Genomic DNA, 19,899 nt, shown 5'->3' with positions numbered 1-19,899 from the left:
ATAACAGACCATTTTTCATAAGTAGTGCGCTCCCCTTGAGCATGTGCACTATCAAACAAAGAAATTTAGCACATGAAAGAATATTTTCATCAAATACAATATGTCTAAAGATATGGACTTGCCCTGTGGATGGATGTGTGACATAATGTAACTCAAAAATACATATGGAAGAGAACGATGATAGAATTTATCTACAGCATAGTCTCGAAGGTACGTAAAACACTGACAACCAAAAACTTGGATTGAAGAATAGTCTGGTAGGTGGCCAAACAACAAAGAATATGGTGAAAAACATTTGCAAATTGGCCGAGGGACTTAAATTTTGTTACAAATACTACATATGGAATGCTCCAACCCAAAATCGTTTAGGAATTCTTGCATGAAACATCGTTGTAAGATCCAATTCTACAATAATTCTATGTTTGCTTTTAACTATTCCATTTTATTTAGGGGTTCCCGGACATAATATTTGTTGCACAATTCGATTACTAGTAAGATGAGCAATGAATTCTTTATTAGCAAACTTATAACCTCCATCACATTGAAAAATTTGAATTCGTTTATCATATCTCCTTGCAACCATACGATGAAATTTCACATATGTAGAGAAAAAATTCAATTTTCTTTTAAGGGATAAATCCAAAAAAAGCGAGTATAATATCCACAAACACTACATAAAAGCGATAAATCTGTTTAAATAAAACTGGAGGAAGACCCCATAAATCTTAGTGAATTTTGAAAAGAAGTTATGTAGAGGTCTTATTAGTACTACTAAATGAGAGTTTATAACTTTAGTTTATAACTTTTTCCCATCTAACAACTAGCATAAACATAATGAAATTTATTTCATGCATCAACATTGATCAATTGTTTAAATTTTAAGTAACATACTACTTTATTTTGAAGATGTCTGAGTTGTTGATACCACACATCTTCTGATGTTCTGTTATTTTGATTAGAAAATAAAGCTTCATTCACATCATCAAACACATAAAGTCCACCTTTTTTTATTCCTGCTGGTTAGAGTTCTCCCTGGGGTCTTTTCCTTAATCAGAAGGCCATTTGATAAAAACTAAAAAATACAAATAATATCTTTTGTAGACTGGTAAATTCTTTTTCATCTCTGGCACCAAAAGAATGTGTGAAATATTCAAGTTTTCAAAACCAACATCAATATTTGTATCACCGACATGTGAAATAGTCAATTGCTAACCATTGTCAACCATGATTATATCGATACAGTAAGGGTGAAGGTTTTGCAGTTTATCCGAGTCTTTTATCATATGAGTTGAGGTACCAACGTCTGGAATCTATTTTGAGCCTGGGGAATTTGCTTTAGTCATTGCAACAAGAGCTTGAGAAGTGTCTTTTTCATGATACATATGATTGAATCGACACCAGTACTTTAATGCAATATGTTTAAATTTTTCACAAAATTTGCATTTTTCTTGAAGTGCCTAAGCTGATTACTGTATTTGTGAATCTTGTTGGAACCTTTGATTCATGCATTGCACATGTGTACCACCATTTTTTTTGTTTGTCTGAGGCACACCATGCACCCATTATTGCTTTGACATGTTTCAGTAAATCATGTACCTAAGATTGAAAAACTATTGACCACCAAAGTGGTGTCTACCTCTACCTCTGTAGTTTCTAGTATCTTTGTTAGGTACAAAATTTCTCTGTTATTCAACGAGGGCTATATTTTGATTTGGATGTTCTTCAGAGACATGAGGTTGATTTCTAATCTCATGGCTTTGAAGAAGTATAATTTCAGGATAGAAAGGAATCAGAGGCTTAAGTATAGTGGTAGCAAAACACTCATATTTTGGATCAAGTCCATTAAGAAGCTAAAATACCTTATTTTCATTTGGTATAAGTTGGTTAATAGCAGCCAAATCCTCTCAAATACTCTTGAATAAGCATATGTATTATGATAGGAGGGTTAAATTCTTTTTCTTGTAGAGTTGGAGTTACTGGGTAGGTTAGAACTCCCTAGCTTGAGAATTACTTGCATACACTTTCTTCAAAACTTTCCATACTTCTGTAGAAGTCTTAAGGCCAACCACAAGACTGACTCTTCTGACGGGATCCCGATCCATGCTTTAAGGAGCCTGTTAGACTTTTTGTAATATGTATTTTCGATTTCACTCTTATCATCAAGACATGAAATTTTTTGACTTAGTATAGGAAAAACACCATTAATAAATCATGAAGTTCCTGACTCTCAATCAATGATAGTATTTGATTTTCCCATAACAGATAGTTGTTATATGTCAATTTAAGAGATACAAAGTTTCCTATATTAATGGAACAATGATAAGGATACTTGGATGTTGAGGGTGGAATGGCCATCTGAGAAAAGGATATGATGATAAATTGATTAGTTGAGAGAGGGTAAGAAATAGTGAGTTTATATATTTTTTAATAAATACATGCGTTGGTTATTAATATGATGAGTAAATTAATGAAAGAAATAAATTAGTTAGTTGTATTTAGATGGGTTTATGAATGAGTTGGTGAGATGGATGTTAATAGGATGTTAAATGTATTATGGACAAGAAGAAGAAGGAAGAATAGGTAAGAAAGAGAGAAGGAAATGAGGAGCGTGGAGGAAATTATTTTTATTTTATTTTTGTCTTTTTGAAGAGTACTAGTGTGTGAAGAAGATAAAAATGGGCTGGAAGAAAAATTGGGCGTTGAGAATAGATCTGGCAAAGAAGATTGGTTACTATCTACTTCGAGAGATAGAGAAACTTACTTGTAACTAGTAGGATTAGGCTAAATGAGATCCCTATTCTGATACCATGAAAAATTTTAGAGAGAGAAAGGAACTTTTTAAAAAAGTAATTGTACCATACACTAATATTATGGTGGCTCTTTCATTTATGTATAATAGTGATACAATTGTATAATGGACATTTTTCTATCTTGTAACATACAATATACACTTTCCTGTCTTGTTACATTCTCTCGAAAGGAAAGAATAATATTTTTATTGTTTGCTTTCCAAAACTAGAATTCTTGAATTTTGTTTTTATTTCGGTGGTACTCACTTATGTAGGTTGGCTGACTCATCTTCAAAGGGGTGAGCATATGAGTGCCACACAGTTGGAACACGAGGTTTGGATAAGGCCGTGATAATAAGCTCTAAAAGCTAATGGGTTGATTTATGTCACAATAAATACCAAGAAAATAACACCACATGTAACAAACATAAACAAAATCAAGAACATGGAAGAAATAATGTAAGAATGATCATAAAGAATTTACATGATTCATCACAAATGAGACTACATCCAGAGGCGACAATTAATAGCTTTCTCTATACAAAAGCAAAATTTACAAGATCATTCTTTCGCGAGAGAACGTGAGAACATACACCCAATCTCCTTCTCATACAAAGTCTCTCACATCCCACGTACCACCCAATAAAGTCTCTCTCAAAAGCACCTCTTAAAAAAATAGCATCCCTCTATTTCTTCCATGGATTATAGATACATTGTTTGTATATGGCAACCATTTTTAAGAGAGAAAAAGCCCTAGAGTGATTCACATAGTGTCCATGCTCTATCCATATTACAAATGATGTACCAAACCTCTAATAGTTTACTTTTTGTTAACTTAGTTATCAACATATATTAATTGCTTATACGACAGAATCCCATCCCACAAATAGGAAAGCAATATCAATGAACTTTATGCAAAATGGGAAACGGTTATGTTATGGTACTCATGCATGTCAGTATTTACTTAGTATGTGAGTATTACTTAATGTACTCAATATTTTTGGATATTGAATACCCTTACCTCATAATATAGTAATTTTTATCTAGGGTTATTTAGGTAATTAATCAAGGGCAAGTAGAAATTCATGATAGAAAGAAGAGCATTTATTAATTATAGTGGAAAATGATATCATCCACATGGGGTGTGACATCAGAGCATTGAATACCATTGCATGCTTATAAAAATATTTATCCCACCCCTCATAAGGAAAAACACCCTTGCTAAAAAAAAATAGGACTACAAAGTAAGGGTAATTAGTGTCCAATAATATTGACTATATAATTAGTGTCCAATAATATTGACTATATTTAATAAAGAGTAATGATCCTATGAGACCCTCCCACACCCATGTGTATAGGACCCCAAAATATCACTATTAAATTTAGCACAGATCTCTAGAAAAGTCAAGTCCCACATCTATGTGATAACTTTTCTAGAGATATGTGCTAAATTTAATGGTGATCCTTTGGGGTCCTACACACATAGGTGTGGGAGGTCTCATAGGATCATTGCTCTTTAATAAATACTCACTTGTATGTGTACCTTAACATAATCCAATATGAAAACTTCTAAATCATGTTGTATATGTCCTCCTCTCCTTATGGGGAGGTTTGCTTTGAATCTTGATGGACTTTTCTACTCGGGACTTGTGATGTTCTAGTTGGCTCTCATTGGATGGTCAATGGGCTTAATAGTTCCTGAAACTCTTCCCATGCATCTAGAGAACATTTTGATAAGTCAGATAAAGGTAAAAAGAAGTTATCCATTGGAAGATCCCGAGGTTGCAAGTCATCTAGCAATTGAAGAAGTATGCTTTAGTCCTGAACCATAGCTCCAAAAGGCTAATGTTTGTACTTTTTCTCCTCTGGTTGACGACCTTAGTGCGCTTCAAGAATGGGCTTCTCAGACTTGGGGGGACTCTTTAACATGCCGTTCTAGTCCTAACCATCGAGCTTTGGTCAGTGTTGACTGGCCTAAGGTGGCAGCTAAAGTCCTGAAACAAAAATTTTAAAGGTTTAAAGGTGTGCTGATGATGGTTGAACGTTGGATTATTGAAGTTAATGCCTCCTTGGTTCACTTGTCTGCGGTCTGGGTGAAGGTATTGGGTATTCTTATCCATGCCTGGGCGAGGGAAGTTTTTAATTTGGTTGCAGGACATTGTGGTAAACTGATAGATACTGACTAATTCACCACGGTTGTTCCTTGTCTGGGTACCTTGCGTATGAAAATTTAGTCTATGCTGGCCAGGTCTTTGCCATCTGAAATGCTATTGAAGGTTGGTGACAATTGTTTTGTCTTATCCATTCAGTGGAATCCTTGCAGCCTCCTTTGCCTTGCAAAAGTTTGTCTTCCTCACATTCTTCTAGTTCTTTGGTAGATTTCGGTCGTATTTTGGCCAACGGCATCTTAAGCCACCAATGGATGGTGGTATCCAAAAAAAGAAGGGCACAGTCTCTTAGACAGGCTATGTCGTAGAAGAGGTTTTCTCGATAGGAATGGAGGAGGAAGACGGTTGGCCATGCCCTGCTATGGGTGGCGGGAATCAAAATGAGCATTTAATGTATGCTTCAAATTCAAAATCAAACTTTTCAAGGAGGCCTAAGGCTCAGTTGGGTGGTTCTCAACAGACCATGCATGGCCTTGTTTCTATCCCTCATTATATTAATATGAAGGGTGAACCTTCGAAAAGGTATAATGGCCCCCCTTGAAAAGGGCCAATTTCTCAGTTGTGTCTGTATCCAACGCTTCATACAAGGAGCCTTTCCACAAAGCCACCGCCTTTGGTTGAGGTGCCCTTCAGATTTCTCTAGATCATACAGTTATGGATTCTCTTAGAGATCTTCAGCCATCTCAACAGATGGATGTCCATGATTGTCGTGACATCATGTCCTCTCCTGACGGTAAGACGGCGAGCAGTCATGCCTCTACGGTAGCTTGGAAGATTGAGTTGGACCCATGTGAATGATGGGATGAGGCTTTCGGGTGCACTACATTGACATCCATTGATGATCTAATAGCTAAGGTTTTATTGATCGATGAGAAGGATTTTGTTGAAAAAGTGTGAGATCCACCTGTCTTTTCGGCTTTGCCAGTTCACCTGCAATTGGTACCTTACCAAAACCCTATTTCATCTTCTCTGACCCATGATATGAGTCTCATTCTTTTGCTTTGGGGTCTCCTCTTTTCTTATCCTCTTCATATTCTTTTTTTTAGAATCGTTAGCTCTCTTCACAGCTCTGCAATGACACCTTTGGTCGCCATTATGGACATACTTGAAGAAAGAGATTTTATCTTATCCAACCCTATTGATATACCTGAGAATGCAGTTAGGATGTCTCTCTCGACCTGGGAGTATAGAAGGGCCTGCGGACGCTTCACTTTTTCCACCCCCTCAATGGTAGCAACCCAGAAGCAGAGTCAGAAATGCCTGATGATTGCCACCATCCCGAATATTCCTCGTGCACCTCCTGTATTGGCCACGGAGTCCTCAAACTTGTCGGAGGAGGATCTTCCAAGGATGTAGGTAATTGGTCCATCAAGGCTTGTAAGAAAGGTCTGGTTTGAGAACGGGCGGCTAAGCTTTTGGAAGGAATTAAGGCTAAGTTTAAAGGTGAAATATGTCTCGTGGAAGAAGAAGTGTTCCCGGATGCTATCCCTGCCACTTAGAATCTGAGACCTAGAAGGATACGTTTGAGGCTTCAGAAGGAGGTTAAGGGGCTTGCAGCAGTCTTTCGTTGAACCCCCTTGCTATTGATGCTACAAGCACCACTAGAAGGGGCAGGGGATTCCGGTCGCAATGCTAGTGCTTTCTTAGAATGGGTGTGGTCTGGGAGGGATGCGAAGAATAAGGATGCTACGATGTATGATCCTCCGTTGCTGACCTAACGTGCTTGTTTCGTAGGAAACTAAGCTAGCTCTAGTAGATATACCTTTCTTGAGAACTTTATGGGGCAGTGGCCCTTTAGACTATGCTGTCTCTCCCTCTCTTGGCCTCTCCGGAGGTCTTTCTCTTTGGGACCCTTTATTTTATTGGGGTATATTTTGGATTTGAACTTTCGATGTATTTCTGTTAATTTCTCTGGTCCTGATGGTTTGGTTTGATGTTTATCTAATGTTTATGGGCCAAATGTGCTTGGGGAGAAAGAGGATTTCCTGAACTCCCTCTTGAGCATTATCTTAAGGACTGGAGTCCCTTGGTGAAGTGCAGGGGACTTTAATATGGTCTAAGAACCACATGAGGTGCTTACTCCTTCCGTGATCTATCTGACTATGGCCCTCTTTGATGATTTTATTTCTATTCATGATTTGCTAGATTAGGATATTGTGGGGACCAGATTCACTTGATCAAACAACTCGGCCTCTGATATGAAAACCTTCAAGTTGGATCATTTTCTGGTCTTTGATATTTGGGATGAGCTTTTCCCTAAATCTGTGGTTCAAGCGCTGCCTCAATTTGCTTCTGACCATGTGCTGATTGTTTTTTTATTCTAAGGGGGTTATCTTTGAACCCCCTCTTTTTCTTTTTGAACTGATGTAGTTGTAGGATAAGTCTCTAGCAAATGTTGTGAAAACCTCTTGGGCTACTGCCGGGTTTTGTTATGTCAAATACTTAAGTTCTTGATAAAAAAATCTTAAGCTCTAGGGTAGAACCAAATTTCGCAACATTGTTGAGAATATTGGTAAGTTGGAACGAGATATCTCCAACTTTAACTCTTTAGAGCAATTGAATGATAGTCTCTCTCAGGATCTGATGGTTGAGAGAATATCTAAAAAACAAGATCTGGATGCCTTCCTTAGACTAGAGGAAATCTTATGGTCCTAAAGGTCTAGATCCAAATGGGTTAAGGAGGGAGATAATAATACTAAATACTTCCATAGTATTGCCATCTCTTGGAAATGATCCAACTGCTTGATGGGTTTTTCCATCCAGGGTACTGATATGGAAAATCCTTTGGCTGTCAGTGATGTAATTGTTAATCATTTTAATATGGCATTTTCTTTGGAGCCCAGGCTTTCTTTTGACATTGGGGATGTGCCTTTTAAGGCATTGTCCCCGAATTTGGCTATGGCTTGAGTGTCAGTTTACCACTGAGGAAGTCTGAAAGATAGGTTTTGGCTTGCCTAGGGACAAGGCCCCTGACCTTGATGGATTCCCTTTGGCTTTCTTTCAAGACTTTTGAGACGTCGTTCAGGCTAATATTTTACGTTGGCTTAACCAATTTTATAATGATGAGATATTCTGCTATGCTATCAACTCGACTTTCATTTCTCTGATCCTTAAAAAGAGTTCTATTGCTTCTCTTAAAGATATCCGACCAATTAGCCTCGTATCGGGCTTGTATAAGATCTTAACTAAAGTGTTGGCTAACCGTCTTTGCTTGATTATCAATGAGGTGGTAGAGGGCCCTCAAACAACATTCATTAAAGACCGTTTCATTGTAGATGGTATTCTGCTTGCCCAAGGGACCATGCATTCCACTGACCTTTTGGGTTTGAGCGGTCTGCTGTTTAAGATTGATTTTGAAAAAGTATATGACAGGGTGGAGTGGGATTATCTCGACAAGATTATGACCCTTACGGGCTTTGGATAGAAATGGAGAAAGTGGATTATGGGGTGTTTGTCCTCTGCCTATTTTTCAGTCTTGATTAATGGGAAAGCTAATGGTTACTTCCGTGCCACTAGAGCCTTGAGATAGGGGGACCCTTTATCCCTTTTGCTTTTCGCCCTTGTGGCTGAAGCCTTCAGTAAAATGTTACAAGGCCTGGTGGACACAAACATGATTAGGGGTTTGCCAGCTTAGCCTAACGGTCTGATGATTAGCCATTTGCAATATACTGATGATACTCTGATCCTCTTGGAGGGGACTGATATTAAGGTCCATAATATTTGGTTATTCCTTAAGTTGTATAAATTAATCTCAAGGGCCTGTATCAATCTTGATAAATCCAAACTTTTGGGTATTAATTGTTCTACCTCGAAAGTTCAAAATTGCACTGCTTGGCATGAATGTGAGGTGGAATACTTTCCCACGAAGTATTTGAGATTGCCTCTCCTTAATGGCAGTGCACCTAGATCCCTTTGGGATCCCCTCATTCAGAGGGCACAAGTGAATTGGATGGCTGGAAGGTTCGCTACCTATTCTTTGTTGACAAAACGACTCTGATTAATGCTACTATCTCTAATATTCCTATTTATTATTTATCCATCTTTTAAGCACCAACGACATTTATTGCTAAGATCGAAACCTTAATGCACAACTTTCTTTGGAGTGGATCCTAAAACAAAAAGAAGTTCCACTTGGTCAAATGGGACTCTGTGTGCCAACCAAAAGAAGTGGGAGGTTTGGGCATTCATCGACTCAGGGCATTCATCGACTCAAGGCAGTCAACGACTTCGTGTTGACTAAGTGGTGGTAGAGGTTGTCCCTCATGGTGACCAAGTATGGACCAAGGTGATCCTTGGCATGTATGGATAAGACCCCGATGGCCTTTATGCGAAGAGAAGGCCTAGATCTGGGAATCTTTTGATGGTATGGCAAGGCATCAAAGGGGTTAGACATCTCTTTCTAGCTTATAGGATGCTTGTCGGAGATGGTCGTAGCACTAGATTTTGGAGTGCTAAGTGGCTTCGAGATTTCCCTCTCAAACTTCTTAACCCAAACCTAAACAAAAATGCCAATAAGAAAAGATCTATTGTTGCTGATTTGATCTCTATAGTAGATGGTAAACCAATATGGAATGCTACCCTCTCCATCAGAAGGGTGGACCATCAAGCTGAATTCCAATATGTGGCCTTGATGTAAGATGTTTATAGCTTCTGTTTCAATCCTTGGAAGAGAAACATATTGATATGGTGCCTTGAGCCTACTAGTACTTTCTCCGCTAAATCCCTGTATAAAGAAATTTAGAGGGATAGGTATTTTGAAGACAAAAAACATATTGTTAAGTTCTGGAAGTGCAAGGGGCTTCTTAGGGTTAGGTTTCTCCTTTGGCTTTTTGCATATAGAAGACTGCTTATTGTAGACCAACTTCGAAGACGAGGTATGATAATCACCAATGTATGCTTGTTATGTAAGGAAGATGAGGAAACAATCGATCATATCTTCCTCATGTGTAAGTATGTTACTGCAATCTGGGATTGGATCGAACGTCTGGCTGGTTGGCATGGCCCATAGTCCCAGAATGCCCACACTTTTCTTCAACAGGTGTGAAATTCTCCTTTTATTTCTCTTTGGCCGAAATCTATGGAGGATCATGATTGCTACCTCCCTTTGGACCCTATGGAAAGAGAGAAACCTCGAAATTTTTGAAGGCCGATCTAGAGATATTCTGACCTTACTCTCTGTTATATATAGCATTGCTATCATGTGGGCATATGCGTCTCTCCCTCTTATGGCTGTACCCAACCTCCTTCTCTTCTCATGTTTCAAAGATCTACTCTATCTTGAAAGTCAACGGCCAGCACTTTGACTTGTTTGAACTAAGCCACCGGAAGGTTGGTTTAAGTTGAAATTTGATGGAAGTGTAAGGGGTACTCAGTTTGGTTATGATGGCCTTCTTCGTGATCACAACAGTACCTTTATCTGGTTCTTCTCAGGTAGTCTCCATTATTGTGAGATTAATGAAGTTGAACTCTTGGCAATTAAAATGGGTGTTTCTCGTCTTGCTCATTCCCACAGGAAGGTTATTATTGAAGGAGATGCGGCCAACATAATTTTATGGTGCACCTAGCCTTCATAGATTCCCTGGAGGCTGAGTATGGTCATGGATGAAATCCTCTTGGCGTTAAGGGATCGGGAACGGTTCTTTATCCATATTTTTCGAGGTGCCAATTTAGAAGCTAACCTTTTGGCAAAATAGGCTACTGCCCCATGATTTTGTTTTGTGTGGCTCTTTGTGTGGCTCTACGCCTTTCTTTTTGACACTTTCAGATCTGGGTTCTCTTCCTTGTATCCTTTTTTTTTTTTATTTCTTTCTTCTTGTAACCTTTATTATCTTAATGAATATCGTCTTCTCTCAAAAAAAAAAAAAAAAACAAAAATCCAATAAGAAACTAAAAGTCCTTCACATGTTTGTTGTAGGAATTCAAGGACATTTATTACAAGAGGCATATTCTTCATATTTTGTTGGTTATTGTCCTTATATTGAAGGTTATATTAACGTACGTTAATTAAAGTACGTTAATGTGTGGTCCTCTATAGTGTTAATGTTAATCGTTTAATGATTAGTTTCTTTGCCTTCAAAAAGTCATATGACTCACCTTATCTCAGTCACCATCCACTTTACGGGCTATCGATACGATACGTAGAGTTGCTATATTTTAATGAATGAGCTTTTTATGTATCTACCAATATAGGTACGATTTTTGTAAGGAATCAATATTAATCAATCAAAGTAAGGCGTACTTCCCAATTATACTACAAGAAGTAGTTCTGAGGCCGAAAGCTTTGCAATGGTAGAAAAATATATTTTCACATCTAATTATTAAATTTAAAGCTTATGAGTAGATCTATAAACACTTACAAATCTTGAAAATAGATGGTCCAGATAATGTTTAACTAATGCACTATCTTTAGGACTTGAAATTCTTCCCATTTGTTTCCCCATGTATGTACATTTCAAGGTCGATATGATCAATTAGAAAGTTTTCTACATCAAATGACTTTGGGTCAGTTTTTAAGGTGCACCTTACTTTACTTCTATATTGTATGGCTGATCCTTATATAAACTCTTTCTATAAATTATACACATGTAGATATATCTCATTGTCAAAGCAAAAACAATATGACAATATTACTCAAGATGTTTCCCGGTCTAATGACACTAAAATTCCCATTGCATAGTGGAACACTAGAATGATGGCAAGGAAAAATGTTGGTAGAATTGGGGCTTGACATCTTAGCATAGTATTTACGTCACAGAGCTACCTAAGAATCAAAACCCAACTTAATCATTCGAAAAGGAAAAATTAATTACACATGATAAGAATTTAGGAGCACAGGGCTACTCTTAAGCATGAACCCATGTATCTCCCTCCCAATTAAGAGCTACAAAGTCTCCTTACTTTTTGAATTGTTCTCCGACAAATGGGGCAAGATTTGCTCTCTCCTGACTCTATCCTGCAAAGCCAAGACATCATATTCAAAATTTTGGAAAATAATTAATAGTCAATGAAGGGCATTTCAATAATTTCATCCTCAAGAATTACCCACTGAATAACTAAAAGGAAAATACAAAATAAGACCATTTACTTTTGATACAAGATGGTCACAATAATTTTGACCATTGGATATTAAATTGGGTGGCTATAATTATTCCATTGACCAAACTCAAATTTCAAAAGAAATTTTATCGAACTTTGTGACACATCCAAGCTATCAAATTTCACATCAAATGGTTATAAGTTGTGAGCACTTTTGTATCAAAGGTAAATGGTCTTATTGTATACAATCCTATAACTTAAATAGCACTACTTATTCAAGGTGATAAATAAAAAACACATTGTCTAGAGTCAATAATAAATAACAACTGGGGGTACTTTTATCTTCGAGCACTCAAATGCCTTGCATATCTCCAAATGACATGGATACCCTTAATAGTTCCTCATTGAAACCCAAACTAATATGCTCCTTATTTAGAACTTTGATTAATGAAATGCCCTGAATGTTGAAGATTTCCAAACTTGAATAAAGGCAATTTGAGAAGTTTTTAAGATTCATTATTTAGGGGACACCCAATTGAAATGAAATGAAAAAGAAACCATTCAAATGATAAATAGAATCATTTGAACCTTCTTGATGATTTTTTTGAGTATTTCAACCCCTCAAATGACATCTTCTCATATTTTAGGCATGAAAGTGTATGCAAGCCCAAAAATATGAATCTCTCTCCTATAGGTCCCCTATCTCCCATTTTCCGAACCTGAGAATGGAGTTGGGGCCTCAGTGGTTGAAGGGCTGATACTTCAACATAACGTCGCATCCTTTATTCCCACCATTAGCATATACATATAAAAAAAAAGCAATGAAAATAGTTTAATAAAACCTTCAAATAGTTGGGGTTGCAAGGGTGATACCTCTGAGCACAAGTGTAACAAGTAGCACAATGTCCACATGGAACAAAGAAAGAGTTGCGGATGTTGTCATAACATATGACACAAATCTTGGCATCATACAAATCTTGGCATGAGTTGATGGCAGCAGAATCAGAGCACTCATCAGCTGTCCCATAGAGAGTAAGTATGCTATGTTGCTTTGTATCATCATTTAACAATGCCTGGTTCTCTGCCCCCACCACAACTTCTTCCTCTTCTCTACCTCCAAAACATTTCATCACTATGTACACCACAACTATAATAATGGCTGCTCAAGATAGAGAACAAAGGAGAAATGAGATATCAATGATTTGCATAAAACTGAGAGGGATCAGATTCGATAGTGAGTACCTAAGATCACACAGTAAGAAGCCACACGAGCCATGTATGAAAGCTCTACATTCCAAGTTGTTGTGCCCCCCTGTCATTTTTTTATTTATTTTTGACAAATATCAAGAACTTTTATTGAATAACTGCTTGGAAAGCATCGGTTACATAGCTGGAATTAAAGCATTAAAAAAAAAAAAAGTGGGCAAGGATACACCAGCTAATCTATCGCAGAGTCATTAGCTTCTCGATAGACATGGGAGAATGAAACATGGAGCAAAGATGAAGAGCTAATATCCATAATTTTTACCGGAAATCTATAAAGCCTATCAAATATTTTTAAATCACATTCAGGACTCAACAAATTAGATGGGATGAAGGTAACTAATAAACAACGTTTAGGCACTAGCCTCGGCCAAGAAACCGAGGTGAGTTACTTGGTTGAGTCCTGTATAGGCTAAAAATCCTATGAAAAATAAACAACCGAAATAGTAGTAATAAAATCCTATGAAAAATAAAAAACCGAAATTGTAGTAAAGTTAAAATAAAACCAAAAGAAACATTAAAAAGTCCAAATAAGCTTTAAAAAGTACAAAAAAGATATTTAAAAAATTGATTTATAACAGGGATATTTTAAAAAAAATTCAAAAAAGGAAATATAAAAATAGGAGTCATGGCAAAAAAAAAATCACCAATTTTTGTCAAAAACATTCAAATCATTTATCATTGTTCGTAAAACCAGCTGATCCAAACCGGAATAGGCCGGTTAGATCGGTACCGGCAAGGTACCGATTCCGGTTAAAGCCGGTTTCTCAGTAGACGCTCATCTTCAAAAACCAAAGGTCCAAAACCCGGCCGGTTTGATGTCAAACCGGCGATATTTTCTAAAAACCGGCCGGTTTTCATCCTACCGGACCGGTTCGTCGTTATAACAGCGTTTTAGGGTAAATAACAATAACTTATAAATAACAGCGTTATTTTAAAATTCAAACCGTTATTTGTAGAAGGAAAACTGTGAATCCAAATTTCACCATTTTTTATTCGGTTTGTAGCAATATTTTGGTTTTTTTAGTGTTTTAATGGTTTAAATCACTATATAATGAGTCTAAAACAATAAATTTGGATTTAAACATTGAAAAAAACGACTTTCTTGGATTGAAATGACAGATTTTTTAGGTTTTTGAAAACTTCCGCCATTCTTTCAATAATCTCCTCAATACCTGATGATTCTTCAAGAAAGAGGAGGGGTTTGATTGCTATTCGAAGTATTTACTAGATTCAACTTTAATTTAATCATAAAACAAAAAAATAAAGGGTTTATTTTAGCCCGAATGGTTGCTGCTCATGGTTGCTGCTCCAAGAACCTGTCTTCTATCCAAAAAAGAGGATTTTTTGTCCATTTATTGGTTTTTTTTTTTATCAAATTAAGATGTGTATTTCAATAATTGAGGCTTTATAGCTCAAATAAAATTACTATGTTTATTTATTATTGAGTAATTTTTTTATATCAATTTTTTCATTGCATCATATAACGAAAATTTCATAGATCTCGAATTTCCGTATTTTCTTCAATTAAATAAAAAATAGAGAATATTTTTTGATGATATTGGGTGTGTTTGAAAGATGATGGAAGCCTTTATATGCATCTATGTTTATTTTTTCGATTATCCAAACATTGAGGGCTCGGAATGTTGCTTCATTTTTTGGGTTTTTGAAAAGTGGATTTTTCTAAAAAAAATATTTTGTTGAAGAAAATTATGTTTTTTGATAAAATTGAGAAGTGTTTTTCTATTTTTCTTAATAAATTATTTTTAATAGAATTATGATTTTTTAATGAAATTACATTTTTTTTGATGAATATGGGAAGTGTTTTTCTATTTTGCTTAATAAAATTAATTCTTTAATAAAATTATTTTTTGATGAAATTGATTCTTCTTTTTGATAAGTGCATGATAATGTCGCTCGATTTTTTAGTTATCTTTTTTTTTTTAAGTTGACATATTTATATTTATAATTATGGAAATGGGATATTTTGTTTTTTAAAGTGCATGTAAAAATTATGGTTGCCTTATGTTCAATGAAACACTACACCGTCTTGTATGTGCTTTGAAATTCTCATTTTCTTTATTTATTTATTTTGTTCATTCTCTATCAAGTTTTTGGAATGTTATGGAAATAGCCTCTAAAAGATCAACCATTTTTTAAAAAATCGGCCGACTAACTCGGGATCAGTCACTGGCCGATTCTGATTTGGCCCGATTCCAGAGAAAGAGAGTTATACAAAGATCTTAATTCAAATCATCCCTCATTTGAGAAATTGATAACAGAAAAATTTCATTTTGCTTAGTATAATTATAAATACTTTTTGTCAATGGGAAGTTTTTTCTATATTATATGACAAAAATATCTTCAAAAAAAATATCCTAAGCTATTTTCAGGCACAGGACCATAGTATTCAAATATTACTTTATAAAAAGTTGTTTCAATATTTTTTTTATAAAATAAATATATATAATAAGATATTATACATTTAGTCTAAGTATTTTTAGTTTTTTTTGTTATTTTTTTGGGAGTTTTTGACCCATTTTTTTTTAAAAAATCTACTTAATCGGTTAGTCCGGTTAACCGTCCCAGTTAGTATGAATCCGGTTCAAACGGCTCCAAGCCCCACGTCCGGTTAACCATTCCGGTTTGATTTTGCGAACAGTGTCATTTATAAAAAAATTTATATTAAAATTCTTATATTTCTTATAATTTTTGAATTATTTTAAACAAATTTATATACCCCGAGTTGTGCGTACAACTCGGGTAACTCAGCCTTGCTTACTAGCCCTTGCCAGAGTTGACTAGGGCAACTCCTCACTTTGGTCAACCAAAATATCCACTTGGAAGGAGTTTACATTTTCAGGAGTGTTTTGAAAAACCAGTTTTACAAGACTCGTCCTCCCCTTATTGGCGTGGCGCGTTTGCGGCTAGAAGGGTCCCCAGAGCATAAACATCCTAGAAAATATAAAAGAAATGTTAAAACAAAAAAATTAGAACCACTAATATATTGGTTAGAAATATTTTTTGGATGATTTTAATAATTTTTAAGAAGATTTTGGGAACTCTTATATTTAATATTCAAGGTATAAATCAAAATTTTCAGTATCTATCTATAGCATTTTTTTCATCTTTAGTCTTTTAATGACTTCTATTAACTTTTTCAACTTTTTCTTGATTTTTATACTCACGCCAAGTTATTTGTCTCAATAAAGGCCGAGTAATTTGGTCGAGGCGATTTTAAAAACACTGTAACGGATCGGTGCAACCTAGAGATTGATTTTTTTCGACCAGTCAAAATTAAGAATATAAATGTAAAAATAAATAATTAAATAAGTAAAATAAAAAATTAAAAACCACGAAAACCATGAGATTCCGGGTTTCCCTAGAGCAAGGTCCCTACAAGCGGTTCTGTTCAATCTATGTGATCGATTTCTATTGAGCCAGAAATTTGTAAGCTACTCGTTGTTACTATTACCCGGTAAATGACTAAAATTTATTTACTTTTGGCCATGGGTGGTTAGGAGGGGGAGCCTCAACATAACGTCCTGTCCTTCATTCCCACCATTAAAAAAAAAAAAAAAAAAAGGCAAAAAAAAAAACAAAAACAAACATATGTATCACTTTGTTTTATAATATGTACAGTTTAATAATAAATTTGTCCCTTAGTCCAATACTAAAAATACGGACTAGCCTGATATTTTTTTTTTTTTGAGGATCCACAAGGCTCTCGGGATTGTGGGCAAGGGATATGTAGGGTGGGCTCAAAAGTTTTTGTGAAAGAAGCGGTCTGGGGTTATGAATCTAGGACCGCTTATTCTATTTCAACCTTGGAAAGGTTATTCTACCTATATTGAGAGGCGTCCGAGGTTTGAAACATTAGACTGTCTACGACCCCAACAAAATAAAAAAAGGAGGATAAATAACAAACTTCACAATCATGTAGAGATACAAATGTTATATGAAGCGTACCATAACGTTAAATGAACGAAAGAAAATAAAACAGGGGGGAAGGACGGAGGGGGGAGGGGGGGAAAGAATACCGCAGAACTCTTACTAGTGCGTCAACTATGCATTCCCCATAGCAAACGTAAGAGATTCATTGACCATATTCCCACAACGATTGACATGTATCCTTGTCTCCACATTCGACCGTTTCTTGATGGACGGTGGATATGCCATCCACATTATGCAATCAAGTTATTGCATACTCTCTTTACAGTTGAGGCGGCCCAGACCTAAAAAATTAGGGCCTAGGCCACAAACTGCGGCCTGAGGGCCGCACTAGGGCTAGTGTCGGCCCACTTTTTTTTCGTAGTTTTTCTTTAATTTGTCCTTCATTTGTTTTTGGTTTGGCCCACCTCTAACAGGGCCAGGGCTAAGCCTGGGTTTGGGCCGGCCCTATAAGGGACAACAGCTTCTCCAGAGCAGCGCAAAGGCCTTGGCCCGGGCCATTGCTGTCCTAACCCATCATGAACCGTGAAGTGCCATATGAGTTTAGAAGGAAAATCCTGAGCTTAATTGGTTGACGCTTAATGATTTTCAGCGTTATGTCCTAGGTTCAATTCCTACCAGGTAGGGGCCTCTCCCCGCTGACTCACCTAAAAAAAAATGAAAAATCTCCCGTACCAAGCCAAAGACCGAAAAATTATGTTTGGTTATGCAGGTAATATGAATAAGGTTGAGGATATGGACTCACCATTGGATTGGTGGGTGTAGTCACAACTGCATAGCGCTTGCTAGAGAAAAGAAGCTCAAGAGAACAAGGGCCATTGTCCATTGAACAGTTGCAGAGGGCCTTGCTTGTGTCATAGACCTTCGACGAAATATTTGCCGCCAAGGAAACTCGAAGGCTTCTTGACCCAAGATTCACTATTTCCAAGTAGTAGCTTGCATTTTCTTCTACAGTGTATTCCGCTTTTCCAGTACCTCAATTCATGGAAAATCGCATAGAAGGTCTGTTATTTCCATTGCATATTCACCACTTCCAATTCATTGAGAAATGCAAATGAATTCTGTTATTTTACTGCCAAATACACCACTCCTAAAACTTCACAGCTTCAATTCATGGAAAACTTACTTTTGAATTCCATTGTTCTCACTTCCCATTAAGTTCCTGTAGCTCAATTTTGTGTTGTTTCACTTTCAAGTGGCCATTAAACAAGCATTTGAAATTAGATAAAGTGAGATTTAGTAGTACCAAGAGCTTGTTGCCATGACTCCATAATAGATGCATTCTTTGGATCCCTCAGCCACCTTCTGAAATTCTGATCCCCTGTAAAATACAATCTAGAACAATCGAGTCTGCTATCAAGTAAATCTCAGCCCTTCATCTGAGTACCCAATATCAAGAGATTGCACATACCTTTGAGAATAACAACCAAGAGGTCCTTCTGAAAACCACTTGCTCCCACCTTCCATCTGCACACAATTCTTGATCCCTTGTTCAGCCAAACAGATATCCCCTGCAAAAGTGTGCAGCAGATCTTTTGTGAAAGTCCAATTTGGAGAGAGAGAGAGAGAGAAGGAGAGAGAGAGAGAGAGGGAGAGAGAGATAACCTGTCGCTTGTAAGGATCAACAACCAGATCTTTTGTGAGTGTCCAATTGATCTCAGTGCTCAAATGGGGCTTTACAGAAAACCCAAAAAACAAGAGCCCTTGTGCTGTCTCATCTCTCAGCTTGATTCTCTCGACAAAAAACGAACTCACCTGCACCAAACGAGAGGAGTTCGGCCCAAGAACAAGCTCGCAATCACTGTAACACCCGTAGCGCAAGCCCAACGAGACTGTCACCAAAAACCCAAAAAGAAACCAATCTTAGATATTCAAATCATTAAACCGACGAAGAGAAATCACGAGGAAAAGGGAGGAATTGCATGCCACAAAACCATAGAATCACAGGTGTAACAAACCCAGCCCAAGGTTGGGTTCGATTGTTGGATAGGTGTGGCTCCATAGACCTGTACATGACTTGCCGTGTGTGTGGTGTTGTTGAGTGAAGAGAATGATTGAGAACAATTGAGGCAAATGGCAGTTGGAAAAAGGGGGAAACTAACTACTGGTCATGCTAAAGAAAGGTAGAGAAGAATAGCAGTTGGCTTCTTTGTTCTCTTCTTATTTTTGTTGAAAACTTATTTTTCTTTTTGAATTTTTTTAAATTCTTTATTTTTGTAGATCAAGATCAAATGGGTTCATTACAATTGAAATGGGAGATTAGTGTTATTCGTTTTGTTTTGTGAATGTTAGGTGAGTGGAGATAATTAAGCACCAGTACTGCTCAATGTGCTAAAGGAGAGCTGATGGGCGTGATGGTCATTATAGTGAGAATGCTAGGTAGGATTAATTGTTTCTTTGGAAATTGTAGGTCTAACATAGTTTAAATTGGGAATTACCTGTTTGAAAGCATTTCATTCACCTAAGAAGATGGAGAAGAAAACAAATTAAGTCCAGAAATAAAAATAAAAATAAAAATAAAAATAAAAATAAAAATAAAAATAAAAATAAAAATAAAAATAAAAATAAAAATAAAAATAAAGAGCAAGAGAATGTAGCATCTGTAAAGGTGAGAATGAGTCAACCCCAAAAGATTCTTTTCATAATACTCAAAATAAATATTTCATCATCATCAGTGTCAGAGCCTTTTTCCA

General features: G+C 36.5%; 1 protein-coding gene across 4 annotated transcripts; it reads right to left on the bottom strand.

Annotated features, from left to right (window-relative positions):
• Nucleotides 1-11,595: 11,595 nt before the first annotated feature.
• LOC18424644 (E3 ubiquitin-protein ligase APD1) lies at nt 11,596-19,225 on the bottom strand. 4 transcript variants are annotated; one of them, XR_016046234.1, is made up of 8 exons: nt 19,133-19,225; nt 18,812-19,038; nt 18,618-18,717; nt 18,453-18,527; nt 17,952-18,368; nt 13,235-13,304; nt 12,866-13,151; nt 11,596-11,909 (listed from the first exon to the last, which is right to left on the bottom strand). XR_016046234.1 is itself a non-coding variant. In XM_011630742.3 (8 exons), the coding sequence occupies exons 1-8, from the start codon at nt 19,218-19,220 to the stop codon at nt 11,831-11,833; spliced, it is 1,155 nt and encodes a 384-aa protein (XP_011629044.1). In that variant the 5' UTR covers nt 19,221-19,225; the 3' UTR covers nt 11,596-11,830. The 4 variants fall into 4 exon arrangements, 2 of the variants coding, with proteins under 2 accessions (XP_011629044.1, XP_088710381.1); XM_011630742.3 differs by having other exon boundaries at nt 17,952-18,181; XR_016046235.1 differs by lacking the exons at nt 11,596-11,909; nt 12,866-13,151; nt 13,235-13,304 and adding an exon at nt 15,965-16,210.
• Nucleotides 19,226-19,899: the final 674 nt, after the last annotated feature.

The sequence above is a fragment of the Amborella trichopoda genome, chromosome 12 (genome assembly GCF_054954075.1).
Source record: "Amborella trichopoda isolate Santa Cruz 75 chromosome 12, AtrichopodaSantaCruz75HAP2 v2.0, whole genome shotgun sequence".
NCBI classification, from domain to species: Eukaryota; Viridiplantae; Streptophyta; class Magnoliopsida; order Amborellales; family Amborellaceae; genus Amborella; species Amborella trichopoda.
The sequence above is the reverse complement of the archived record's forward strand: the minus strand, read 5'-3'. Positions and strand labels throughout refer to the sequence as shown.